Source organism: Furipterus horrens, unplaced genomic scaffold, assembly GCF_987537825.1.
Source record: "Furipterus horrens unplaced genomic scaffold, mFurHor1.1.pri manual_scaffold_17, whole genome shotgun sequence".
NCBI classification, from domain to species: domain Eukaryota; kingdom Metazoa; phylum Chordata; class Mammalia; order Chiroptera; family Furipteridae; genus Furipterus; species Furipterus horrens.
The window spans coordinates 2,871,488-2,894,247 of NW_028327187.1; the positions used below are offsets into that span (position 1 = coordinate 2,871,488).

The 22,760-nt window shown below is 36.7% G+C and overlaps 1 protein-coding gene across 3 annotated transcripts in view; it reads right to left on the reverse strand.

Annotated features, from left to right (window-relative positions):
- Positions 1-22,760, reverse strand: part of DACH2 (dachshund family transcription factor 2) — a 427,341-nt gene that overhangs the window by 295,680 nt on the left and 108,901 nt on the right. For 2 of the 3 annotated variants that reach the window (XM_090264271.1, XM_090264272.1), the window contains exon 2: positions 3,659-3,697. The exons of the other annotated variant lie outside the window; for it this stretch is intronic. In XM_090264271.1, coding sequence (XP_090120397.1) covers positions 3,659-3,697 — 39 coding nt within the window. The remainder of the gene's footprint in view (positions 1-3,658; positions 3,698-22,760) is intronic. 3 annotated transcript variants of the gene reach the window in all.

Consider the following 22,760-nt stretch of genomic DNA (forward strand, 5'->3'; position numbering starts at 1 on the left):
GAGATTCATGTTAGTCATATCATTAATGTTTTACAGATATATCTTTGCTTTTCTAAATTGAGCCATGAATCAAATGTAGCAAAACATAGACCTGATTATTGGTCCACAGCTGTCTCTCATTATTTCCTGCTCTTTCTACTTGAACTACATTATAATTCATCTTGCTAATTTATTACACAATAGAAGTGATGTTACCAAATTGATTTTAGAATAGAAATACCATTTTTCAAAAAGTCAGAAAAAATATTCCATATATGTATTTATATATATTACATTTACAAACAGGATGTTTTGATAATAAGTGTGATTTCAGTTGTCAGGTGATACAAATATATTGATCCAAAGTATATGAGCTTTGGAATCAGACTGCCTTGATTCCAAGGCTGGTTCTGGTATCTGTAGGATGTATGACCTTAGATAATACACTTAACATTCTGTGAGCCTCAGTATCATTATCTGTAAAACAAGGACCACAAAAAATAGCACCTACCTTGTAGGGTTATTGTAATGATTAAATGAACTAATAAATGGAAAAATCACTGGGGATAGGTATTATAATGTCCTGACAAAGACAGTACCAGCTATTCATCACAATTTATACTGAATTACCTTATTTACATGTCTACACTGGACAAATATATCAAATAATTATTCAGTTTTTAAAGTCTCTCCTTTGAGAATCAACCAATTAACTAAGATTCTCCAGTTGTTAAGAGTTATTATGGCAGTTTAATTTGTTAGTATATTTAAATATAGTTCATCCCTATCAACAAAGAAAGGTGGGCATATTTTATTTAATTTAGTATTTGAGATTGTGCATTCTTTCTCTCTTTTTTTCTTTTCACTTTAAAAAAAGTCTTCAATAAAATTCCCATCAGAAATGACAATGTTAACGTACCATTCTGACTAAGGATTTATGGTGCAGATCATAGAGGTCATTCAAGCAGGTTTAACGGTGGGGTGTTTTTCTTTCCCTTTTTCTTTTCCTAGAGATTGGAATTTAATTGTTTCCTTTCTAGACAAATATGCTTTGGGGTCGCCAGTGATGAAAGGGGCATGCAGATGTCAAAAGCATCGTAGCACCGTGGGATTATGTGCTAAGGTCCAGGGCAGGAGAGACAAACACGCAATGTCTCAGATCAGTCGAATGGTTACCTCTTCATAAAATCTCAGATGACCACATTCTGTTTTGTTTTTGCCAGTGCCTAGCAAAAGTTCAAATGAAGTTGTGTTGTGTTAACTACTTACATTTCTCTTATTTCTTATTTTAACCATTTGTAAAAATAAAGAAACTTTACTAGATAAAATTGGAAAAGTGTTTCAAGGCAAGCCGATTTCAAATAAAACCATACATGCTATAGACATGGCCTTCTTCCTATTGAAGCACCATTAATTGGGCTTCAAATAGAAGTTTTAATTATGTTACATGACAGAACCTATACTTAAATAATTTAGGACATGGGAGTAATGATTTTTCATACTGTGCTTCATTGATTAATATGAAAGCAAAAAAACCCTCATAACTTTGGCTTAATTATCAAAGCACATTAAGGGAAAGCTATCTTGGCTATTTCCATGTGGTAATAAAATCACAAACTGCATAACTGCTATTTTGAGTACCAGGGGAGCTATCCACAAGCACTCGACTTATAATTTATTTACTTTATAGGAATTTTCCATCATCAAGATCTTTGGGTGCCTTTATAATGTTGTGTGATTTTTTAAAATTACAGTGTCTAGAGGAATTACAAATATTAATTGACTATAAAGGCACGGGTTTATTTCTAAACTCTATTCTGTTCCATTGATCTATATGTCTGTGGGCTACATCCAGACCACAGATGGGTTTTGTTTTGCCTGCATAATGTTGCTTTTTTTTTTCTTTTTTATTGAGTTAGTTACCACCAGTTAAGAATTAGGTGAATTTCACATAAAAATCTGGTTTCCCAACTTGTCTTAAAAAGTCAGATCTTAACAACACTGGGCTTGCATTCGCACATGGTAGCAATCAGCTGAGCTGAGTAATAGCTGTCACCTTTGGAAAGAATATATACTCCCAAAGTCACCTCACCAGAGTCCCCACTACTCCCTATTGCTCCTCTTTCTTTGTAGTTTCTGGGAATAGGTAATTTCAAAAGCATGTCATGATTTTCCTTGGATTATAATAAATGTAAAAACTGATTGTGTAATGTAATGTGTGGTATGATTAATCTGCAAAGAAATATATACAGTTATAAACTATTGTTATGCTTAATTAAAAGTGAAAAGTTGACATTAATTTGCATGGCATTTTCCTCAGAAAATAAAAATAAAATAAAAGTCCATTTTGGTGCCTGAATTCAATTCCATTCACATAAAATCAAAAACACTTAACTTTCAATATCTCAAACTAAAATGCAAAACTCAGTCCACTTAACGTTCTTCAGTTAAAGAATCACTCATTAATGAAAGCTAATGGGTCCCCATCCCCTCAGCAATGCAGTCACAGTCTAACAAAACAGTCTGGCACTTAAGGAGGCACATCCACTGGTTCAGGTCACTTGGGTATCACTTAGTGTGCACGACACTGAAGAGTAATATTTAATATAGACTAGATCCAAGATATTAGAAACACCACCATAGTGCTCTCCATTTTGCATGCTGCAACCCCAGGATAAATCATATAGCACGGGCCCAGTCTCCCCAACAGCGCAGCGGAAGGGGAAAGGCCAAGAAAGGGTGGTTTATCTCGAGAAGGGTGCGTGGGAGAGACGAGGGAGCACTGTTGCCAGGCAATATCAAAGCGCACTGTAGTATCATGGGTTGCCCTCCTTGGCCTTTGACTCTCTGACTTACTGCCCAGTATTGCCACCTTACAGCCTAAAAGGTATAAGGCCTGAAGCAATAGGTTACCTCTTATCTCAATTTAACTGAAATTGTCATAGGTATCTTAGGAAGTTTCCAGCATAAATCTTCTTAGACTTCCAAATATTTTTAAAGTATTTTCACAAGAATAATTTCAAATATTTTAGAACTACTAGCATGCCAACAAAACATCTCTATGCTTAATGCTTAGAAGAACTCCAAGCGTTAGCAGCACTGTGGGGTTTTTCCCAAAGGAATGCGGTAGCACACTGAATAGCCTGCGCTGCCCTGCAGAAGTGAATGTACCTTCCTAAGCATTTCAGAGCCACGGGGCTGGTGAATGACTTTCCCATTCATTTACATACGTGTCAGGGTTTCTATGTCAGTGACCTCGCTCAGCCCCCATCAGCACTACAGCCTTTCTCTAGCTTCTGCTGTAATTCCCAGGGAAGGAGAGGCTCCCTGTGGCTGGAACTTGCCCCCCCCCCCCACTGCATGCTTCTAGGGTCTACTCCCAGTGAAGAGATATGTATGGTCACTAAATGGCAGGAGTGAATTCATGGAAACCCCAATTGACTAGAGAGCTCTCAAATGGGTAGACAGGTCTGAATGAGCCATTTTTAGAGGTCCTGTTTCACTATTAAGCAATACTCAAGTAAGATTCAACATTTGCTGCTGAAGTTTCTAAATGACTCCACTTTCCTACCTTAGCAAGTAAAGTACAGGTAACCAAATTACTGAAGTTGGGCTGAGTCTGTATAGGCTCCAGGACATTCCCAGGAAGTGGATTTTTAAAAAATAAATACATAAATACCTGTTAACAGCTTGTTTTCTTGTCATTTGCCTCTTCCTTCTAAAAGGAGAGTGTAGCAAAAAATAAATAAATAAAACTGGTTAATTGAGAGTTCTGATTAGTTAGCTTCCAATTAATCAAGGCTTCATTATATTTCACAAAAATTATCTTAAATTTTTTCAGAAAGTTTAGATAGGTTACACACAATGAAACAGCAGCAGGAAAGAGCACAAAGAAGGTAGGAAAGCCTGAATTGCTACTCGATAGTCTTTTAAATATATGGGTAATGTTATTATACTTCCGGTCTGATCCACATTGAGTAACGAATAATGTGAAATGTCATGTGGTTTAGGGCTTTTCTATATATGAAGGCAAGAAAATAAGGTTATAGATTTCTGTTGAAGAAAATGGCCTCGGGTCGTAACAATTCCGAAAAAGATTCAGCAATATTATGTCTTTTCCCGTTCTCTCAAGAGCCTTCTGCCCATCCCATTAGGTATTCAAACACTTTTTAGAGAGAAAAATCCCCTTCCAGTTTTTTTTTTTTTTTGGCCAACAGGATGATGAAAGTAAGCCAATATGAATGTTATGCCTTAATTCCCTCAACATGGAGCCGTTGGTCACTCAGTTTACACTATACTCATTTCTGTAGAGATACTGAACTACCTTCCAAAGGGTCCCACGTACACACGTGCGCACACACACATGCGCACGCACACACACGCACACACACACACACTCATACACACATCCATACAAAGTAAGTTAAGCATATACAAAGGAAATCAATAAAAACCATAATTAGCTTAGTTAACGAAAACAACCATTCTTTCCAGTAGCATATTTCCCAGCATTCCCAAGCCCTTTAATTAAGAACAATGAAATCTAAAATGCCATGCTAACAAACTGTAAGGAGCCTTAGTGCAGTTATTAGTACAGAAACGGGAACCTCCCTAGGATGTCCAGGACGAATATAGATGGGTGGATCATCACCCTTTTATAATCTTTTGTTCTAATAGCCTTTTTGTTCCCAGTCTCCTTTCAGGTTTTGTGTTTGTTTGTTTGTTTTTGAAAGTCAACTGCTTCCCCGCTTAAAGGTCTGTAGAAAGATCTCTAACTCAACCACGAATGCAAACATATATTCAGGGCTGCCGGGGGAAGAAGGTGGGAGTGAAAGAAGTGGAGCCTTTATTTTACCTCCTCCTCTGTTCTGCCACCCGAGTGACGAAGCTGTTTGACAACTTTTTAAAAGTACAATATACTCACACATTACCAAGTCAATGCTTGCTCTCCCTCTCTTAATCACGGACTCGTTGGATTTAAGTGTTTTAGTCCTTTTGAAGATAAATTAAAAACCCACTATCAAATCTCAAATAGGATGTCCTAGCTCTGATGTAAAGGTAACTAAACAGAGTGCTACTTTCATTAATACGTCACTCAGGGGGTATTACCTAAATCAGAGCATGTCAGATACAGCCCACCTCTGAGCTGATCTATTCCAATAAATTTCCAACTGAACTCTAAAGAACTTCAGCCAAGTGCTGGCGAGTGGTAGAAGGAAAGGCTAGAGGGAGCCCTTTTTCCCTGTGCCTACCAAATATATTGTTTGGTCTGCCCAGAACTTTGAAAATATGGACATTCTACATAAAATATGAATTTATAGTAGGTTCTGTAAAAAAAAAAAAAAGGAATACCTGAACACACGGGTCCCACAGACTTACTGGCTCAGGGGAACTAGATGCAGTAGAGAGAGAAGCAACATCTCCCCATAGATGGGGTACGCGCTCCTCTGTCTCTCACAGGCCCCATGATGTACCGCAATCTTATGCCTAACCCGTGGGATGAATTTAGGTGACCTCCTTGGTTCCAGTAGGAATTTCAGTTGTATGGTCATTATTTTAATGTTTGAGCGTATAATTTACTCAAACATTAATACATTGGCCCAAAGGAAATGTGAACTAAAACTGCTACATTCTTTATCTACCTGAAAAGTCACGTGCGCTTTCTTTGGTGAGGAAAAACAAGCCTCTGACCCTCGAAGTAACACGGGTTTACTATTTTTTCACACACAGAACAGTATCTAAAGCAAACTGTGTTAGATGAAAATAGATTCAATAAAAAAACAAACTCTGCTTACACTCAGAGAAACATTGTCATTCAATCAGAGGAGTAGCAATAAATTTAAAATTCTGAAAGACCAATAAAATGTTTCCTAGGATTTGATACATGTAAACATTCTGAAATGATTCTGCATCTTAAATATATACAATTTTTATTTGTCAATTATACCTCAATAAAGGTAAAAAAAAAAGTTCTCTATGCTTTGAAATTGGAGTCAACTCTTAACCTGACATACTGCCATACTTCAGGCTTTAGTTGCTCCTTAGACAAGATTTTTTTAGTCATATAATTTGTTTCTCTGGCCCAGTACTACAAAGTGTTGATTTGGGGCCACATTCAATAAATAGAGAAGACATAAGCCAAGCAATACCTAGCCCTCCCCCAACTTTACCTGGAGAGGATACATGGCCAGTAACCAGGTGTTAGGAAAACTTTTTTCAGTTCTCATTGGAGGCTTTGTTAAATCATGCTAACTGTTGCATTTCCACTGCAGGAGCTTTAAGGGAGTTTCCCCGACCCTTAGCTAATAACTTAATTCATTGTATATGTCAACTCTTGCTCCACAGCAGTTCTTTTAAAGCTATTTAATCTTGTTAAGAATTCTGAAAATTCTTTGACAAGCCCTGTATGTCGAAATGAACTGAAAATATCTTTTATTATAAAAAACTAAAAAATAAAGGTCAGGCTATTTTCAGCCTACTTAAGTAAGTATCCAGAGGGCATCCAAACAAACTATTGATCACTTTCATCTCCAAAAGCATGATCTTCTCATTCAAGGCCCAAACAATTAAAACTATCATTTCCTTCCTTTTGGACATTTATTTTTCCTAGAATTATTTGGAAATTAAAAACAAAACTTTGAGTATCTTAAACATCCGCTTCCTCTTAAAGATTTCAGTGCATAAGCTTCATTCTTTTAAAAGTCAGACAGATTTCAAGTCAGAGTCCAGAGAAAAATGAAAAGAAAAATTAAACATGTCATAGGGTGATGGTTAAGATAACTGATCCTGTGGCAGTTCTTAAACCTGTTTGTAAAAGAGGGGTTTCGGGTTTTATACATAGAGACTTAACACAGGCTGCCCGCATAACTTAAAGAAAGCAAGACTCTATTCCAGCTATCTCTAACAGCTGATCCTTTGTACAGACAGTGCTTTGCCCAGTCTGAGGAGCCTCAGCGGGTTCAATGCTATTTCTCATATGAGAATCTCCGAGATAGGATTATGGTTCACAGCAGCAAATGCATTTCTTCAAGGCAACAATCCTAAAAAAATCAGAATACCTTGTTCTTCTTACAATACAATAATTATTTCAGTATATACAATACGAATATATGTCCCATCAAGGATGAGGCCAATTAAATAAATATCTTCAGTCATGCTATCCATATATCCCAAATACTTTTTCAGTAATATGGTCCCACATATTCAAGCTCAGTAAATATTAGGCACATAAATAAACTCTGATGATTAGATAACCTACCTGAAACCATTTATATTCTTTAAAGCTTTAAACATTAAAATCTCACAAAACCATCATAACATTTAAATCGCTTAATGCTGTGAGCCACAATATTTCTGTCGGGACTGTTTCTCCTTAACACTCTTTCTACCCATGTTTGTAGGTCTGGCCAAAGCCACCATGAATTACCCTTTGAGTTGTATCCTTCGATGTGTATGGAAAGGGCAGTCTAGCCAGCCTTTTATAAAGGATTTTTTAAAACACTTATTACAATCGTTATGTTTCAAGTCTTCCCACTGACGATCATGTCTTGCTGATGTATGTTCAGAATGACTCACAGAAAACACAAAGTAAATGTGGCAGATCCAATGACAACATAAAGCCCTTTAGACATTGGGCACAATCACTGCTTTGCCACCTTTCACTATAGCTAGTTTGGGTTTGATATCACAATCACGTGATAGTAAATTGGCTAGTTCTGTACTAGTATGCTGCCTAAGTAAAGAACTTAGTGGCAGCCTCCAATTCTGAATGACTGATTAAAACACTGTTTCCTTCCTATCATTTATAACAATGGGGGCATATTTTATCTATTTACTTTTAGATCTACCCTCCCTCCAAAAATGCAATCTCCACAAAAGAATAGGTTTAGGTTCCTTGTTCACCCCTGCACTCCAAAATCTAACAGATGGTGCAGAGTAGGTGTTTCATTTGTATAAGGACAGCCATGGTGTTGGAGAATCTGAATAAACTTTTACTGTGTAGCTCAAGTTGATTAAAAACATCATAAGCCCAATTTTCGTTGATGGCATCAAATATGCTAAATTGTTGATGGATAAAAATGCACATTTAGGCCCTGGCTGCTGTGACTCAGTGGACTGAGTGCTGACCAATGAACCAAAGGGTCTCTGGTTCGATTCCCAGACAGAGCACATGCCTGGGTTGCCGGCCAGGTCCCCGGTTGGGGGTGTGAGAGGCAAAGGGTTGATGTTTATCTCCCTCTTTTTCTCCCCCCTTTTCCCTCCCTCTAAAAATAAAAACAATAAAAATAAGTGTACATTTATTATGAAGTTATTCATGGAGGGAAAGACTATTCTAACATTTGTTTTCATTATACCTTAACTTTTTCTAACATTTGGCTTATTTGTTCAGTGAAGCTTAAATGAGATGAGTAACGCTGACAGTTCTGTAAGCAGAACTCAGCTAAGCTGTTTCTAACAAAACGAGTTCACTGCCAGTTGATTGTTCTGGTAATCCTATCTGCTTTAGTCTAGCTGCAGATGCACACAACTAAGCAGGGTCAGACTAAAGGCATCTGGGCAGGAGTGGGAATGAGGAGGATTATTTATTTGAAAGTCTCTTAAATCCCTACGTTCATCCCTTGACAAGGACCACTCGACTATTGTAAAATAAAATCACATAAAAAAGCACGTTCTTCACCAGTTAAGATCCCAGAGGCAGATACTTAAAAGGTACAAATGATTACCTTATGAAACACTACACACAGTACATTTACATGTCCAAAATCACACATTAAATAATACAACCTTACTGTTAGAGTTTTACAATAAACAAAGAAAATACTTTTTCTTTTTTAACTGATAAAGTACAACCACTCTTTGTGCGAAAGTATGTTTGAAACACTGTCCCACTTTTATATATGTAGAAACTGAGACTGGAGCACTTTTAACCTGCTTTGGTGTTCTTCTACTTCTTGTTGTTTACAGTATCTCTCTCTCTAAATATGACTGAAATACCCTTTTTTCTCGGTGCCTTTTTTCCTTGATCATCTTGTCACTTTTATGGCATACAATAAACCAACTTCTTTAAGAGTTCAAGGAAGCTCTTCAAACATGTTTTATGATTGATATTTAATAGTTTGTATACTGATCCCATAGAGGCCACATTTTTCTCCTTATTGTATGATAGCAGATTATTCATTCAATATTTATTCTACAAATACTTACAGATCCTAAACTATGTACAAAAAGGCTCTTTGCTATGAGTTATGGAGAAAACAAATATCTGCAATCATGGCCCCCAATATAAGAATATTACCATCTAAAAAGGGAGATAAATTATGGCCACACATTGTTACACCAAAAGGCCATGACTGATAAACTCCACGTGATTTCCTGGCATAGAGTCAGCACTCAAAAATATCTGATAGCCCTGGCCGGACAGCTCCGGTGGTTAAAGCAACATCCCAATACACCAAGGTTGCAGGTTTGATTCTCGGTCAGGACAAATAGAAGAATCAACCAATGAATGCATCAATAAGTGGAACAACAAATGTCTTTCTCTCTCTCTCTCTCTCTGTCTGTCTCTCTCTCTACTCTCCCCTTCTTCTCTCTCTCTAAAAATCAATTAAAATTTTAAAAATATTTGATAAATGAATGTCGAATGCTTGAACGCAAGGGTTATATAAACTCATAGTTATAAGAATTTAGAAGAAAGTATCACTTTTACCTGGACTGGTCAGTGAAGTCCTTATGAAAGAGATTAAATCTGAATTGAGTCTTGAAGGCTAGCTGGGTTTTTAAGAACAAAAACAGAAAGAGGACAAGAATGATTCAGGAAGTAAAAACTGGCTGTGTGGGCAGAGTGAATTGTTACAAGACACTCTGGAGGTGAGACCAGGTAGGAAACTACTGCAGTCTCCTCAAATACCCTCAGCAGGGGATAGGTTGATAGAAATGACAATCAAAAGGAAAGAACAGGCCTGGCTGGTGTGGCTTGGTAGATTGCATGTCGGCCTGCCAGCTGAAGCATTGCCGGTTCAATTCCTGGTTGGGGCACATGCTTGCGTTGTGGGCCAGGTCCCCGGTTGGGGGTACGCAAGAGGCAATGACTTGATCAATGTTCCTCTCCCTCTCTTTCTCCCTCCCTTCCCCTCTCTCTAAAATAAATAAATAAATATTTCTTTAAAAGGGAGGAACATGTGCAATAGAAAGTAAAGCTAGCATGAAAATGACTGAAAGCTTAAATTAACATGGAAAGAAATGATAACATGGAGCAAAGGAGAACTCTCCAGCTTACGACCTTGTCCGTGAAAGGTTATTTTGCAAGTTACACGAAACCATGTCACAAACGAATTGTCAAACAACAGCCTATTCAGAAAGAACCCTGAACAGGGCATAAGGGGTCTTGGGTATGAGTCCCAAACTACACAACTAACTAGCTGTGTGACCATGTGCCAATGACTTCCCCTCTCTAGACCGCACTATACTCGTTTGTAAAACCAGGATTGGATCAACTGATTTCTCTAACCCAGCATAAATCAAATGTCCGATGGTTCTCTGGTTCCTAAACTGCCAGCTACCTGCTAAAAAATACAGGTCGATTAAACAGAAATTCCTTTGAGAAATCAGTGGTTATGGAAGCTTAGTTACCACTCCTGAGGCATACTCTTTTTCCCATGGTTTATAGTTCCTGCAAAGCCTGTCAATGGTATTCAGTGAGTGGGCATATCCTTTCTGTGTTTCAGAGAAGAGCGAAGTGAACATTCTTTAGACACTTTACTTCACACAGGATATAAGTGGGCATTATTCTCTTTGCGTGCTACAGAAAGATGGACTTGGAAAAGCCATGGGGTGCAGATGTTTGCCTCAGTAAGTTTCCCTTGCACTGAAAGTGATACATCTCTTTTACAACTGTCTGTGTGGTGAGAAAAGCAAAGCTGACATTATCTTTCTATATGTGTATACCAAAGTGAGTTCATTTTCAATTAAATCTTCTTCAGCCTTGCTCTTTAAAGGTTACAGAAATGCAGGCTTCACTCCTGTCTCCACAGCTCACACCCTGTAGTCCCAAGGTCAATCTCATTCCCGCTTTCAAATGCTACATCTTTTCTTTTTTTCTCCCTTTAATATGGTAACTGGAACTAAACATAATAATCTAAGGGGGGTGATAAGAATGTTGTAATCTCATCATAGATTCTTTAGATTTTCAGATCTTTCTTAGAAACAGGTACGCAGGTGAGAAATAAGCTGTCATTCATCATGAAAGCCACTGTTACTTTCGTTTCTCCTCCAGGCAGTTAGCTTTGTGTTTGGACTTCCTGACTGGAAAATTCCTAGAGAGAGAGAGAATGAATTACATGGTTTGCCTAACAGTTACACAGAGAAAGGCATGCCGCTCCTACTGAGCGCTGTGTGGCTTCCCATGTCATCCTCTAGAGAAAAGTGAAAGGAAATGAATGCCCATCGATTTTATCATTTAAAATGCAAACATGGTAATTCTGGCCCCATAAAATGTGTTTAGAAGTGTTCTTTCCTTTTCAAGTTTTTTTCAAAGACCTTGAGAAAGATTGGTATTAAAATTTACCAGTGAGGTCTGGACTTGGATTTGTTGGTAGCTTTTTGTTTTTTGTTTTTTGTTTTTTTAAATTACTGATTTAATCTCCTTAACTAGTAATCAGTCTATTCAGAATTTGTATTTCTTCCTGATTCAGCCCTGGAAGATTGTATGTCTCTAGGAATTAAACAACTGAAAGCAAGAACCATGACTAATGGGTATCTCTTTGTAGTGTCTAGCAAAAGACCAGGTACACAAAAGCACCTAATCACGAGGAGGCTATAGTAAACATTTAAAGGGGCTGTGAAAATTTATGGCCCTTATCTCTACTGTGAATAAGTTATTATATTCCTTTCTAAAAGTAAAACCAGGTCAAATAATATGATAATCTTAACATGAACCCTGGCTGCATTGTTTTTTTCATTTTTTTCACCACACAAACTGAATGATGACTACTTTCTCTTTGCTCTCACTGCATTTTGTCATATGCTCATCTCCCTCACTGGGCTCTGGGTCTTTCAAAGCAACAAAACCTAACTTCTAAACACTTCTCTGCTAACAAAATCCTTGATAATCAAGCCTTATTAAAGTCTTTAGAAGACACGTTTGATAAAAAGTATTTGAGTTGATGGTATTGACTTCAAATGTAAATGTCAAGATAAAGTTAACTTTGTCCAGGTCTGATATCAAATATCTGATGCAATGAAATATTGCTTTCTGCTGCAAGTTTACAATTAATTTTTATTTCTTTATGATGTTTATTATTGCCCAGCTTTGGACAGATACTATGAAAATCTTTCCGGACACAGTTTGAATCTGTGACATCTCACTGCACCAATCCTATATGAGATCTTCAGGCTTTTACACTGCTTACTTGGAAAGCTCTTCATCTTAGAGTAATCGCATCTTGAGGAATGTCTTTGTATCTGTGAATACTTCCCCCTAAAAATCACATCAAGTGGCAACGAAAGACCACCCAGTTATTTCTGAGGGTGCATTCGCAGTAGCAAACAATACATTACCTCCCAGTCGCCATTTACCTATTACACTCCTCAGAAAACAAAACTGAAGTAATCAATAGAATGTCACACAAAATAGACAGATCTGAAATTGTTTACACACAAATAATAAAGCATTTTATGGATGGGGGGGAGCCAAATGTGTTCAAAGCCTCGATTTACTTTTAAAAGCATCATTTTCTTTAAGTGCCTTTAATAGGAAAGAAACTAATGCCTTATTTCAATAATCTTTGAGTGTTAAAATAGCAGACCACATCATTTTTTTGAACCTTTTTCGGAAAAAGATAATTTTATATTTAACAGTCATTGTTAAAATTTTAATTTTTGTCTCTGGCTAAAAAGGTAAATAGACTACTGAAAGCAATAATATATATTCACTATTAAATATTGTGTTAACCAAAAATTCCATATGATTTTTTTCTGTAAAATAAAAAGACCTTTTCCACTTTCACCAATAACTTTATTTGGATATTTTGAGTATGTTGGCTATCTCCCGCATTGTAGAACATTGATTATTCTCAGTTAATATCTCAATTTGATCACTATCAATTTCAATTGGTCTACCTGACTGTGGAGCATCGTCCAGAAAGAAACATGCAGCACAAAACTTCACAAACCACTTTTGATACGTTCAGTCAGTCACAGCACCTTCTCCATACATTGGAAAAATCTCTTTTTGCATTTCAGTTGTGTTTTTACTTTTCTTGAAATAATAAAGCATAATATGCCAAAAATGTCACTTATTTTGTTTCTATCTTCAAAATTAAAATGCCTACACAAACATTGACCAATTTTGATTTTTTAATGTATGATAATGTGATAGCTGTCACAATACAGTCTAAAAATTTGTTTAGAATGAAGATAAAGACAATTGAACACTACTAGAGCCATCCTACAGGAAAAGCAAACAAACTTTTTGGCCAACCCAATAGAAGCAAGCTGTCTTCATTGAAAACTTAAAGATCAATTATGATATAGATTTGACACATGCTTAAATGTTAGGATGAAAGGCACATGGTCACAGGATATAGAAATTCACCTCACTACCTTGTAACATAACAATATCAACAGGATCCTTACATGATCAAAATATTTTAATGCTATCCATCTAGTTGTACGAAGGATTATCATCATGAGATAAACACACTCCAGAAACAGAAAAATGCTATGCCAATAGCCCTAATACACAGATACAAAAAAAAAAAAAAAACTTCAACAAAATATTAGCAAACCAAATTCAATAACACATTTAAAATATCATACACCACGATCAAGTGAGTTTTATTCCAAAGATGCATTGATATTTTAATATAGGTGAAGCAATCAATGTGATATACAATTTTACAAAAATGAATGATAACAGTCATACAATCATCCCAATAGATGGACAAAAAGCGTTTGACAAAATTCAACATCCATTTGTAATTAAAACTCCCAACAAAGTGGGTATAGTGGGAACATATCCAAAATAATAAAAGTTGTATATGACAAGCTCACAGCTAACATCACATTTAATACTGGAAAGCTGAAAGCCTTTCTTTTAAGATCAGGAACAAAAGCAAGGATGCCCAATTTCATCAACTTTGTTCAAGATAGTGATGGAAGTCCTAACCACAGCAATCAGGAAAGAAAAATAAAAAAACCCATTAAAATTGAAAAAGGAGAGATAAAATTGTCACTCTTTGCAGATGACATACTTTATATAGAAAACACTAAAGACTAAAGAAAAAAGTATTCGAATAAATGAACTCAGAAAAGTTGTAGGACATCAAATTGCTGTACACAAATCTATGGAGTATCTATACACCAATGATGAAGTAACAGAATGAAAAAATAAACCAATCAAATTTAAAATTGCATCAAAAAGATTAAAATGCCCAGTGATATTTTTAATTTATTGAGTTGAGAAAGAAAGATACAGAGAGACAGAGAGGGGGGAAAGAGACAGAGACATATTGATTTGTTGTTCCACTTGTTTACACATTTATTGGTTGATACCTGTATGTGCCCTGACAGGGGATCGAACCTGCAATCTTTGAGTATCTGGACAATGCTCTGACCAACTGAGCTACCTGGCCAGGGCCTAGGGATAAATTTAAGCAAGGAGCTGAAATACCTGTCCTTTGCAAACTGTAAGAGATTGATGAAAGAAACTGAGGATGACACAAATGGAATTATATACCATAATTGTAAATTGGAAGAATTGATATTGTTAGAATATCCATACTGCATAAAGCAATTTATAGATAAAATGCAATCTCTAACAAAATAGCAATGGCATTTTTCACAGAACTGGAATAAAAAATCACAATTCCTGTATGAAATCACAAAAGACCCTGAATAACCAAAGAAATATTAACAAAGAAAAACGAACCTAGAGTTAGCATGCCTCTGATTTCAAACTATACTACAAATTATAATAATCAAAACAGTATGACACTGGGACAAAAACAGACATATATATCAATGGAACAAATTACATAGCTCAGAAATAAACCCACACTTATATGGTCATTTAATCTATGACAAATGAGGCAAAAGTATAAAGTAGGGAAAAAAACTGTCTCTTCAAGAAATGGTGTTGGCTAGAACTTCCAATACTATGTTGAATAACATTGGTAAAAGCAGACATTCCTGTTTTGGTCCCAATCTTAAGGGAAACTCTCATAGTTTTTGCCCATTGAGTATGATGTTGGCTGTGGGTTTGTCATATATGACCTTTATTACATTGAGGTATACCCTGACTGGTTTGGCTCAGTGGATTGAGCGTCGGCCTGCAAGCTAAGTGTCGCTGGTTCGATCTTCCAGTCAGGGCACATCAGAGAAGGAAAACTCTGACTCCAAAAAACCTCCGCTGCCTTGCGGCATACCTCTTCAGGGGAAAGGCTAAGGGAGTAAACCCCGACAGAAAATCCGGAGCCGGAGTCCCTAAGGCGGTTCGACGTTGTAGTCAACACCGGCAACTCCTGCGGCGCACCTGAAGCCAAGCTGTATTGACTCCGTCTTTCCCTTGGACCCTTCAGCTGCGAAGAGAGGGGGGGTCTGCTGCATGGGCAACAGCAGACCCTCCATATCACCCTGCCCAGGCTCTGTAGCTTCAGCTTCACTGGAGAGGACACTCCAGCGTCATCGCAAGATGTCGATTCAACACAGGAGGAGACAGATACCGTGTCACTCCCGAGTCGGACTGCACAGCCATTCTCGGCGGTGCAGATAGACTCCTAAGAAGCTACACCATCGTCTCTCAAGACGGACGGCTGCCGACACGACACATGGAGGTACGTTCCCTCTGTTCCCACTTTGCTGAGAGTTTTTACCATAAATGGGTGCTGGATTTTATCAAATGCTTCCTCTGCATCCATTGCTATGATCATGTGGTTTTTATCCTTCATTTTGTTTATGTGGTGGATAACATTTATTGATTCATAGATGTTGTACCAACCTTGTTCCCCAGAATAAATCTCACTTGACCATGGCGTATGACCTTTTTAATGTGTTGTTGGATATGGTTTGCTAATATTTTGTTGAGGATTTGAGCATCTATGTTCATCTGGATATTGGCCTATAATTTTCTATCTTTGTAGTGTGTTTTTTTTAAATCTGGTTTTGGAATTAGGATAATGCTGGCCTCATAAAATGAGCCTCTTGAATAGTTTGAGAAGGACAGGTGTTATTTCTTGTTTGAATGTTTGGTAAAATTCACATATGAAGCCATGCAACCCAGGAATTTTGTTTATTGGCAGTTTCTTGATTACCACTTCAATTTCACTAGCTCTAATCTATCTATTCAGATGTTCTGGTGCTTCCTGATTCAATTTTGGAAGATTGTATGTTTCTAGGAAGATTGTATGTTTCCATTTTGACCACATTGTCCAATTTGTTGGGATACAATTGCTCACAATATTTTCTTACAATCTTTGCATCTCTTTGCTGTCAGCTATTTATTTCTCTCTTTCATTTCTGATTTTATTATTTGGATCCTCTTTTTTTTTTCTTGATGAGTTTGGTTCAAGGTTTGTTGACCTTTTTTATCTTTTCAAAGAATGAGCTCTTGGTTTCATTGAGAAGAAGAAGAAATAAAAGGCATTAAAATTGGAAAGGAAGAAGTACAGCTGTCATTATTTACAGATGACATGATACTGTATATAGTAGACCTTAAAAATTCCACCAAAAGACTACCAGAACTAATAAATGAATTCAGTAAAGTAGCAGAATACAAAATAAGTATCCAGAAATCAGTTGCATTTTTATACACCAATAATAAACTATCAGGAAGTTAACCTAAGAAAACAATCCCATTCACAATTGCTTCAAAAACAATAAAATACTTAGGAATAAATTCACCAAGAATGTAAAAGACCTATACTCAAAAAACTATAAGACACTGAAGAAAGAAACCGAGGAAGATACAAACAAGTGGAAGCATATACCATGTTCATGGACTGGAAGTATTAACATCATTAAAATATCCACACTACCCAAAGCAATCCCTGGTTTCAATACAATTCCTATCAAGATACCAATGGAATATTTCACAAAGCTAGAAAAAAAGAATTCCAAAACTTTATATGGACCACGAAAGGTCCTGCATAGTGACAGCAATCTTGAGAAAGAAGATCAAAGTTGAAGGAATTACATGACCTAACTTCAAACTATACTACAAGTCCATAGTAATCAAAACAGTCTGGTACTGGCGTAAAAACAGACATATAGATCAGTGGGACACAATAGAAAGTCCAGAAATACACCCATGTCTTTATAGACAATTAATATATGAAAAAAGGGGAACCTTAGTGCCCTGCTGGTGGGAATGCAGTGCAAGTGCCCATCAGTAGATGAGTGGATAAAAAAGATGTGGTACATTTGTACAATGGAATACTAGTTGTCCTTAAAATGAAGAAAACCTTAGCCTCTGTGACAGCTTGGACGGACCTGGAGAACATTACGCTAAGTGAAAGAAGCCAGTCAGAGAAAGAGAACTACCATGTGATTTCACTCATCTGTGGAATCTAACGAACTAAATGAACTAAAAAGCAAAAGAGAGACAGACTCATAGATAGAGAGTAGGCTCACAGCTGTCAGGGTTTGGGGGGACAGCTGTGGTGGGTGGAAGGATTCAGCAAAAAAGAAAAACAGAGAAAAGACTCATGGACACAGACAACAGTGTGGTGACTGCCAGGGGAAGGGTGGGCGTGGGAGGTGGCAGAGGGTGAAGAGGGATAAATGGTGATGGAAGGAGACCTGACCTGGGTGCTGAACACACAATACCTTATACAGATGATGTACTATAGAACTGTGCACCTGAAACATGTGTAATTTTGTTAACTAGTGTCACACCAATAAATTCAATAAAAAGGAAAAGTTCGATAAATAAAATACATACATACATACATAGTAAAAAATTTTTGAAAAAATAATTAAGAGAGACCAGAGTAGAGTTCAAAGTTAACTAGAACAGAGCTGTGTTTTTATGATGACAAAAATATCAAAGATGGTGTTGCTCATTTAAACAAAGTCCCAAATCTCAGTTTCACAGAGGCTAATATATTTTATGCTCACCTTTTTAAGGAAACATTTCTTTTATTCCATTCTGAAGAGAAGTTTTATTTGATTTCACAAAATGAAAATGTATCCTTCAGCTCAAAAATATAAAATATACTACAATTTTCCTTGCAACAGATTTTAAAAACACAGGTATTAAGGAAACATGAATTTTGTAGCAATAACATCTAGAACTGAACAAATGCCTATAAAAACATGAAATGCACTGATAATAGCACAGAAGTGGCATAAAAATGAAATACGCTCTTCACCCTTTTAGATTATAATTTCACAGGCAGTTCCACAGTACACTGGAAACAAAAAGTAAATGATTCTCTAAACAGGAGTTCTCAAAAGAACATTTTAAACAATGAAAAAAATTATTGGGATGTTTAGCTTAAAAGACATTCGAGCTGGGTTTGCATGCACCTTTGCAGCTGCACCAAGCTTTAGTGATGCCATTCACAGTAATGGTTTGAGGTTTTCTGACTATCACTCAATAAGTGCACTTCGAATACTCAAGATTAAAAAGCTTCACATCTTCAGTCAGTATCACAAAGTGTAGATCTACCATGCTAAGTAAAGGAAAATAAGACAGAACGTCACTCATAAGCAAGGAATGTCAATTTTAATATTCTGAAATGATACGGGTCTGAGTAGATTCGTTCCCAGACTCCTCCTGTGCATGAGATAGTCTTCAACTAAGGCAAAGGCTCATGTTGGGATGCTGCCTTGTAAACAGTGCTTCCACATTAAATGCCATGAAGCTTGATTCTCTCTGGGAATATGCATATATCCACATAGGCGGTCTTATATGTGTACCTACCTGGAGTGCTTTCCGAAATCTGTGTTCAAAAACTACCTATGCATAGCTCAAGTGAGACTTCAACAGGCTTACATATCAATCCCTGATACTTGGAGGTGAAAGATGAGAGAGGAAATAGACCTTAAACTGAAATCATAAATTGTAAACATGAAGGAACTTACTTTTCCCCTTAACGCAAACTATGCGCAGTACTGGTCTCCCAAAGCATTTGACGCTGATTCATGGAATGAAACCTGTCTATGTATTTGAATCCAAAATGTTGATATCTTGGCTGCAAGAGCAACTTTTATGTTTCTTTGAAAAATGATGGTGAGTCTTTAATTATTAAACCAATCGTATTTAGCAGATGGTCAGAGAAAAGTACTTTTAAAAACTTGCCCGGAGGGTGATAGAAATGAACAAGCTAAAACAGCTGGCAGCTGGTGCATGAAATCAATAATAAGAAAATGAATTCTACTGTATCTTTGTTTTCATTGTTTAGTCAAAGACAGTGAAGACAAGAGAAAGAGTGAGAGGGAATCAACTTGTGAACTTCGCAAATGGCTGAATGGAGTCTGTGTATCTAATTAGAAAGAGACAAACCTCCTGGAGTGAGTAAGCCTATAAAACTAAAGAAATTGTGTGTGTGCGTGTGTGTGTGTGTGTGTGTGTGTTTATGTATGTGCAAGTATGCCCACCTGCTGAGTGGAGATAAAAATGTCCTTTCTCACTACTTCAAGTTACACACTTATGGGTGACTCATTGCTTATTTTATGGCCTCGGGAAATGCAAATTGCTCTTAATCAGAGGAAAATACTTCAAGAGACATAATAAGCAATACTAATGGAATAATGATTATTTTAATATTGATAATCTTCCCTCACTTGTTATTCTTTTAAGCAATTTTGCTATTTAGAATTTCATAAATTAGAAATTCCCACTGAGCATCATAGAATCCTTCTGAGACTGACTAGTCACTACTTCTACCAGAAGAATCAGTATCCAAATTTTTCTATTATTCTTTTCACTCTGTTAATTCTTTATTATTTAAAGGAAATTGTAAATGCAGCTATGCATTTGGAATGATGAAAAAATTCTTCCTGAAAACGTTATGTCTGAGCAGCACTAAACTTTTGAGGTCATGACATTAAATATATAAAACAAAATAAGAATATGTTCCTTTATATAACCCTGTATGATACTGAAAAACTAATGCTTATTTGTAAAGGCACAGAGAGTATCCGGAATTCTAAAATAAAATAGTCTATGTCCCCAGTGGTTGTATACAGTCAGATTTCTCCAATGAGTTTTCAGGGCCAAAACCACCACAAAAAATACTCAATAGGGAATCTAAGCTTTAATTCACCTTAACAAGGAAATATGTTATTTAAATGAGGAAAAGAGAGAAACATTGTAAAATCCTTACAAACTGGTACTTCGGAGGTAGAGAAAAAAATAAGAAACAGATTTGTGGTATAGAGATAACAGACCCGGTTCGAGCTCAAGTCAGCTGTTTTATTTTATTGGGTTTTATCTTAAGATGGCAGAAGTACATACTGCCGCAACCCACGCTGACTGCTTTATTTTATCAAATTTTATCTTCGGAAGCCAACGATACTCTCAGCTGTAACTTACACCATTTTTTAATGACGTGTAGTAGGTAGTTTTCCTATCAATATAGAGACTGAATTTGTCCTGAGATACAAAAGTGACATTTCCTGTGGGTATCAATGCAATTCACATTAGCTTATTTGTTTTTGGCCAAGGAATGTTTGCCATGGCAAATAAAACTCTGGCCTTCAGCCTGCACTAGGAAAGACATGGGAACAGGATGAATTTATGCCCTGGCTGGAGGTGGGGCTCATTATAGTGTACTGCGTGCTGGTCCTCAAATACATATGTTTGACCATCAGGGGAACTTTGGTACATATTAGATTAAAACACAGTGAAATGTCTTCTTTGATGTTACTAGTATTTTAGTTTTGAAGTAATCACAGACTGGTTTACATTTTTAAATATATATATATAAGAATTTTTTTCAGCAGCCCAATTTCACTTCTGTTATTCACATAGATTCTACATAAATAAAGCAGAACTGTCCCTTAAAAAGTATTTTTCTGTTACCTGGCAATAATTTATTGCAATCATGTAATATATGAAATGGAGACTGTCAGCACTGAGACTTATTTTTTCCTGTTCATTTATACAGGACTCTGGAAATAAGCTTCTGAAACATTGTTTGCAGAAAAACTGCAAACTAAAACTCACTAGAAAGTGACAACTTTGATTCAAAATAATTTAACTCCTTCTTCCTGGTACTTAAATGACCATTTTTCTTTTTTTCTTTCCTTCTTTCTTTCATTCCTTGTTCCCTCCATTCCTCTATCTTTCCTTTCCATTATTTCCTTCCTTTCCTCTTCCTTCTTTCCTTCCTTTATTTTTCTCGTCTGCACTGAATTTAAAAGCACAATTTAATCCTTGTCTGGAAATCCATCTGTACACTTAAGCTTGCGTTGCGACCGTCATGATTTTGTATGTGACATAATAAGCTCACAGAATAGGGTGGAGACTGGAGGGGGTGTGGGGCACAGGAGAGCGACGGGGGAAAATTGAGACAACTGTCACTTAACAATAATAAAATTTTTAAAAAGGAAAAATATATAGCTTATTGGCTACAGGAAAGAAGTGTTCAAAACACTTTCAGTGTTCTAGGTCCATAAGAATAAAGAAACCACAGCTGGCGAGTCAACTTCATTGGCATAAGGACATTGATCTTCAGCAACTCTGACTGGTCAAATTTAGCCCCTGAACTACTGTTTTTGAAGACAGGGGAGAGAAACTTCATAGGAAAATAGGAGATAGCTTGAAAGGCTCAATGATTTAAGGTGAAAGCAAACTAATGTCGCTGTAATACTGCTCACTCATAGAAGTCTCTGGAATTTCCGATCATCACTACTCTAGAGTCTCCAAAGAACATCATTAGTTGCACAAAATCCAGAACCCAAGAAAACAGAAGTATTTAAATTCAATACTCATTGAAGATGGCTGAGCTTAATTAGAATTTCTGGACCCAGAAATGAAAGTCTATAAAAGAGAGCCAACCAGAGAGGAAGTTGGTGAACGTGTTGCAACAATGAGAAAGAAAGGGGAAGACAGCTGCCAGAAGCCCTGGGGATCAGACAGCGGCCTTTGGACTTGTCACCACAAGTACTTCGACGCAGAAACAATATGATGAAAACGATGCTCATGCAAAAGCATCTTTCACCAGGACTAGAAAGGGAAAATGATGGGACAGTAGCAAGTCTGACTGAAAGTCAGTAAAAAGAAGTTCCAGATATGAAGGGAGAAAAAAGCCTAAGTCGGTATGAAAAATAAGAAAATAAAACTAAAAGATAAGATTTCTCTAGGTGTCCATCAATAGACGAATGGATAAATATGCATTATGCAGCAATAAAAAAGAACGAAATCTTGCCATTTGCAACAACATGGATGGATCGAGAGTGTATTATGCTGAGTCGAATAAGTCAGACAGAGTCAAATGCCATATGATCTCACTCATATGTGGAATCTAAAACAAAACAAGCAAATAAAACTAGAGCAGACTCACAGAAACAGACCAAAGGGCTAGTTACCAGAAGAGGGGTGGGGAGTTGGATGAGAACGTGGTAAGTTTACAGGATGCCAGATGGTTACTAGACTTAGTGCAATGATCACATTGTAACATGTAGAAACGTCAAATTGCTATACTAGTCACCTGAAACTAATCTAATTTTATATTGTATACCAACTATATTTAAATAAAATTTAAATTTAAGAAATTCCTCTGAAGCACACTGCAGAAAAAAAATTGGCAGATCTTGTTGATATATACTACCTGGGAAGA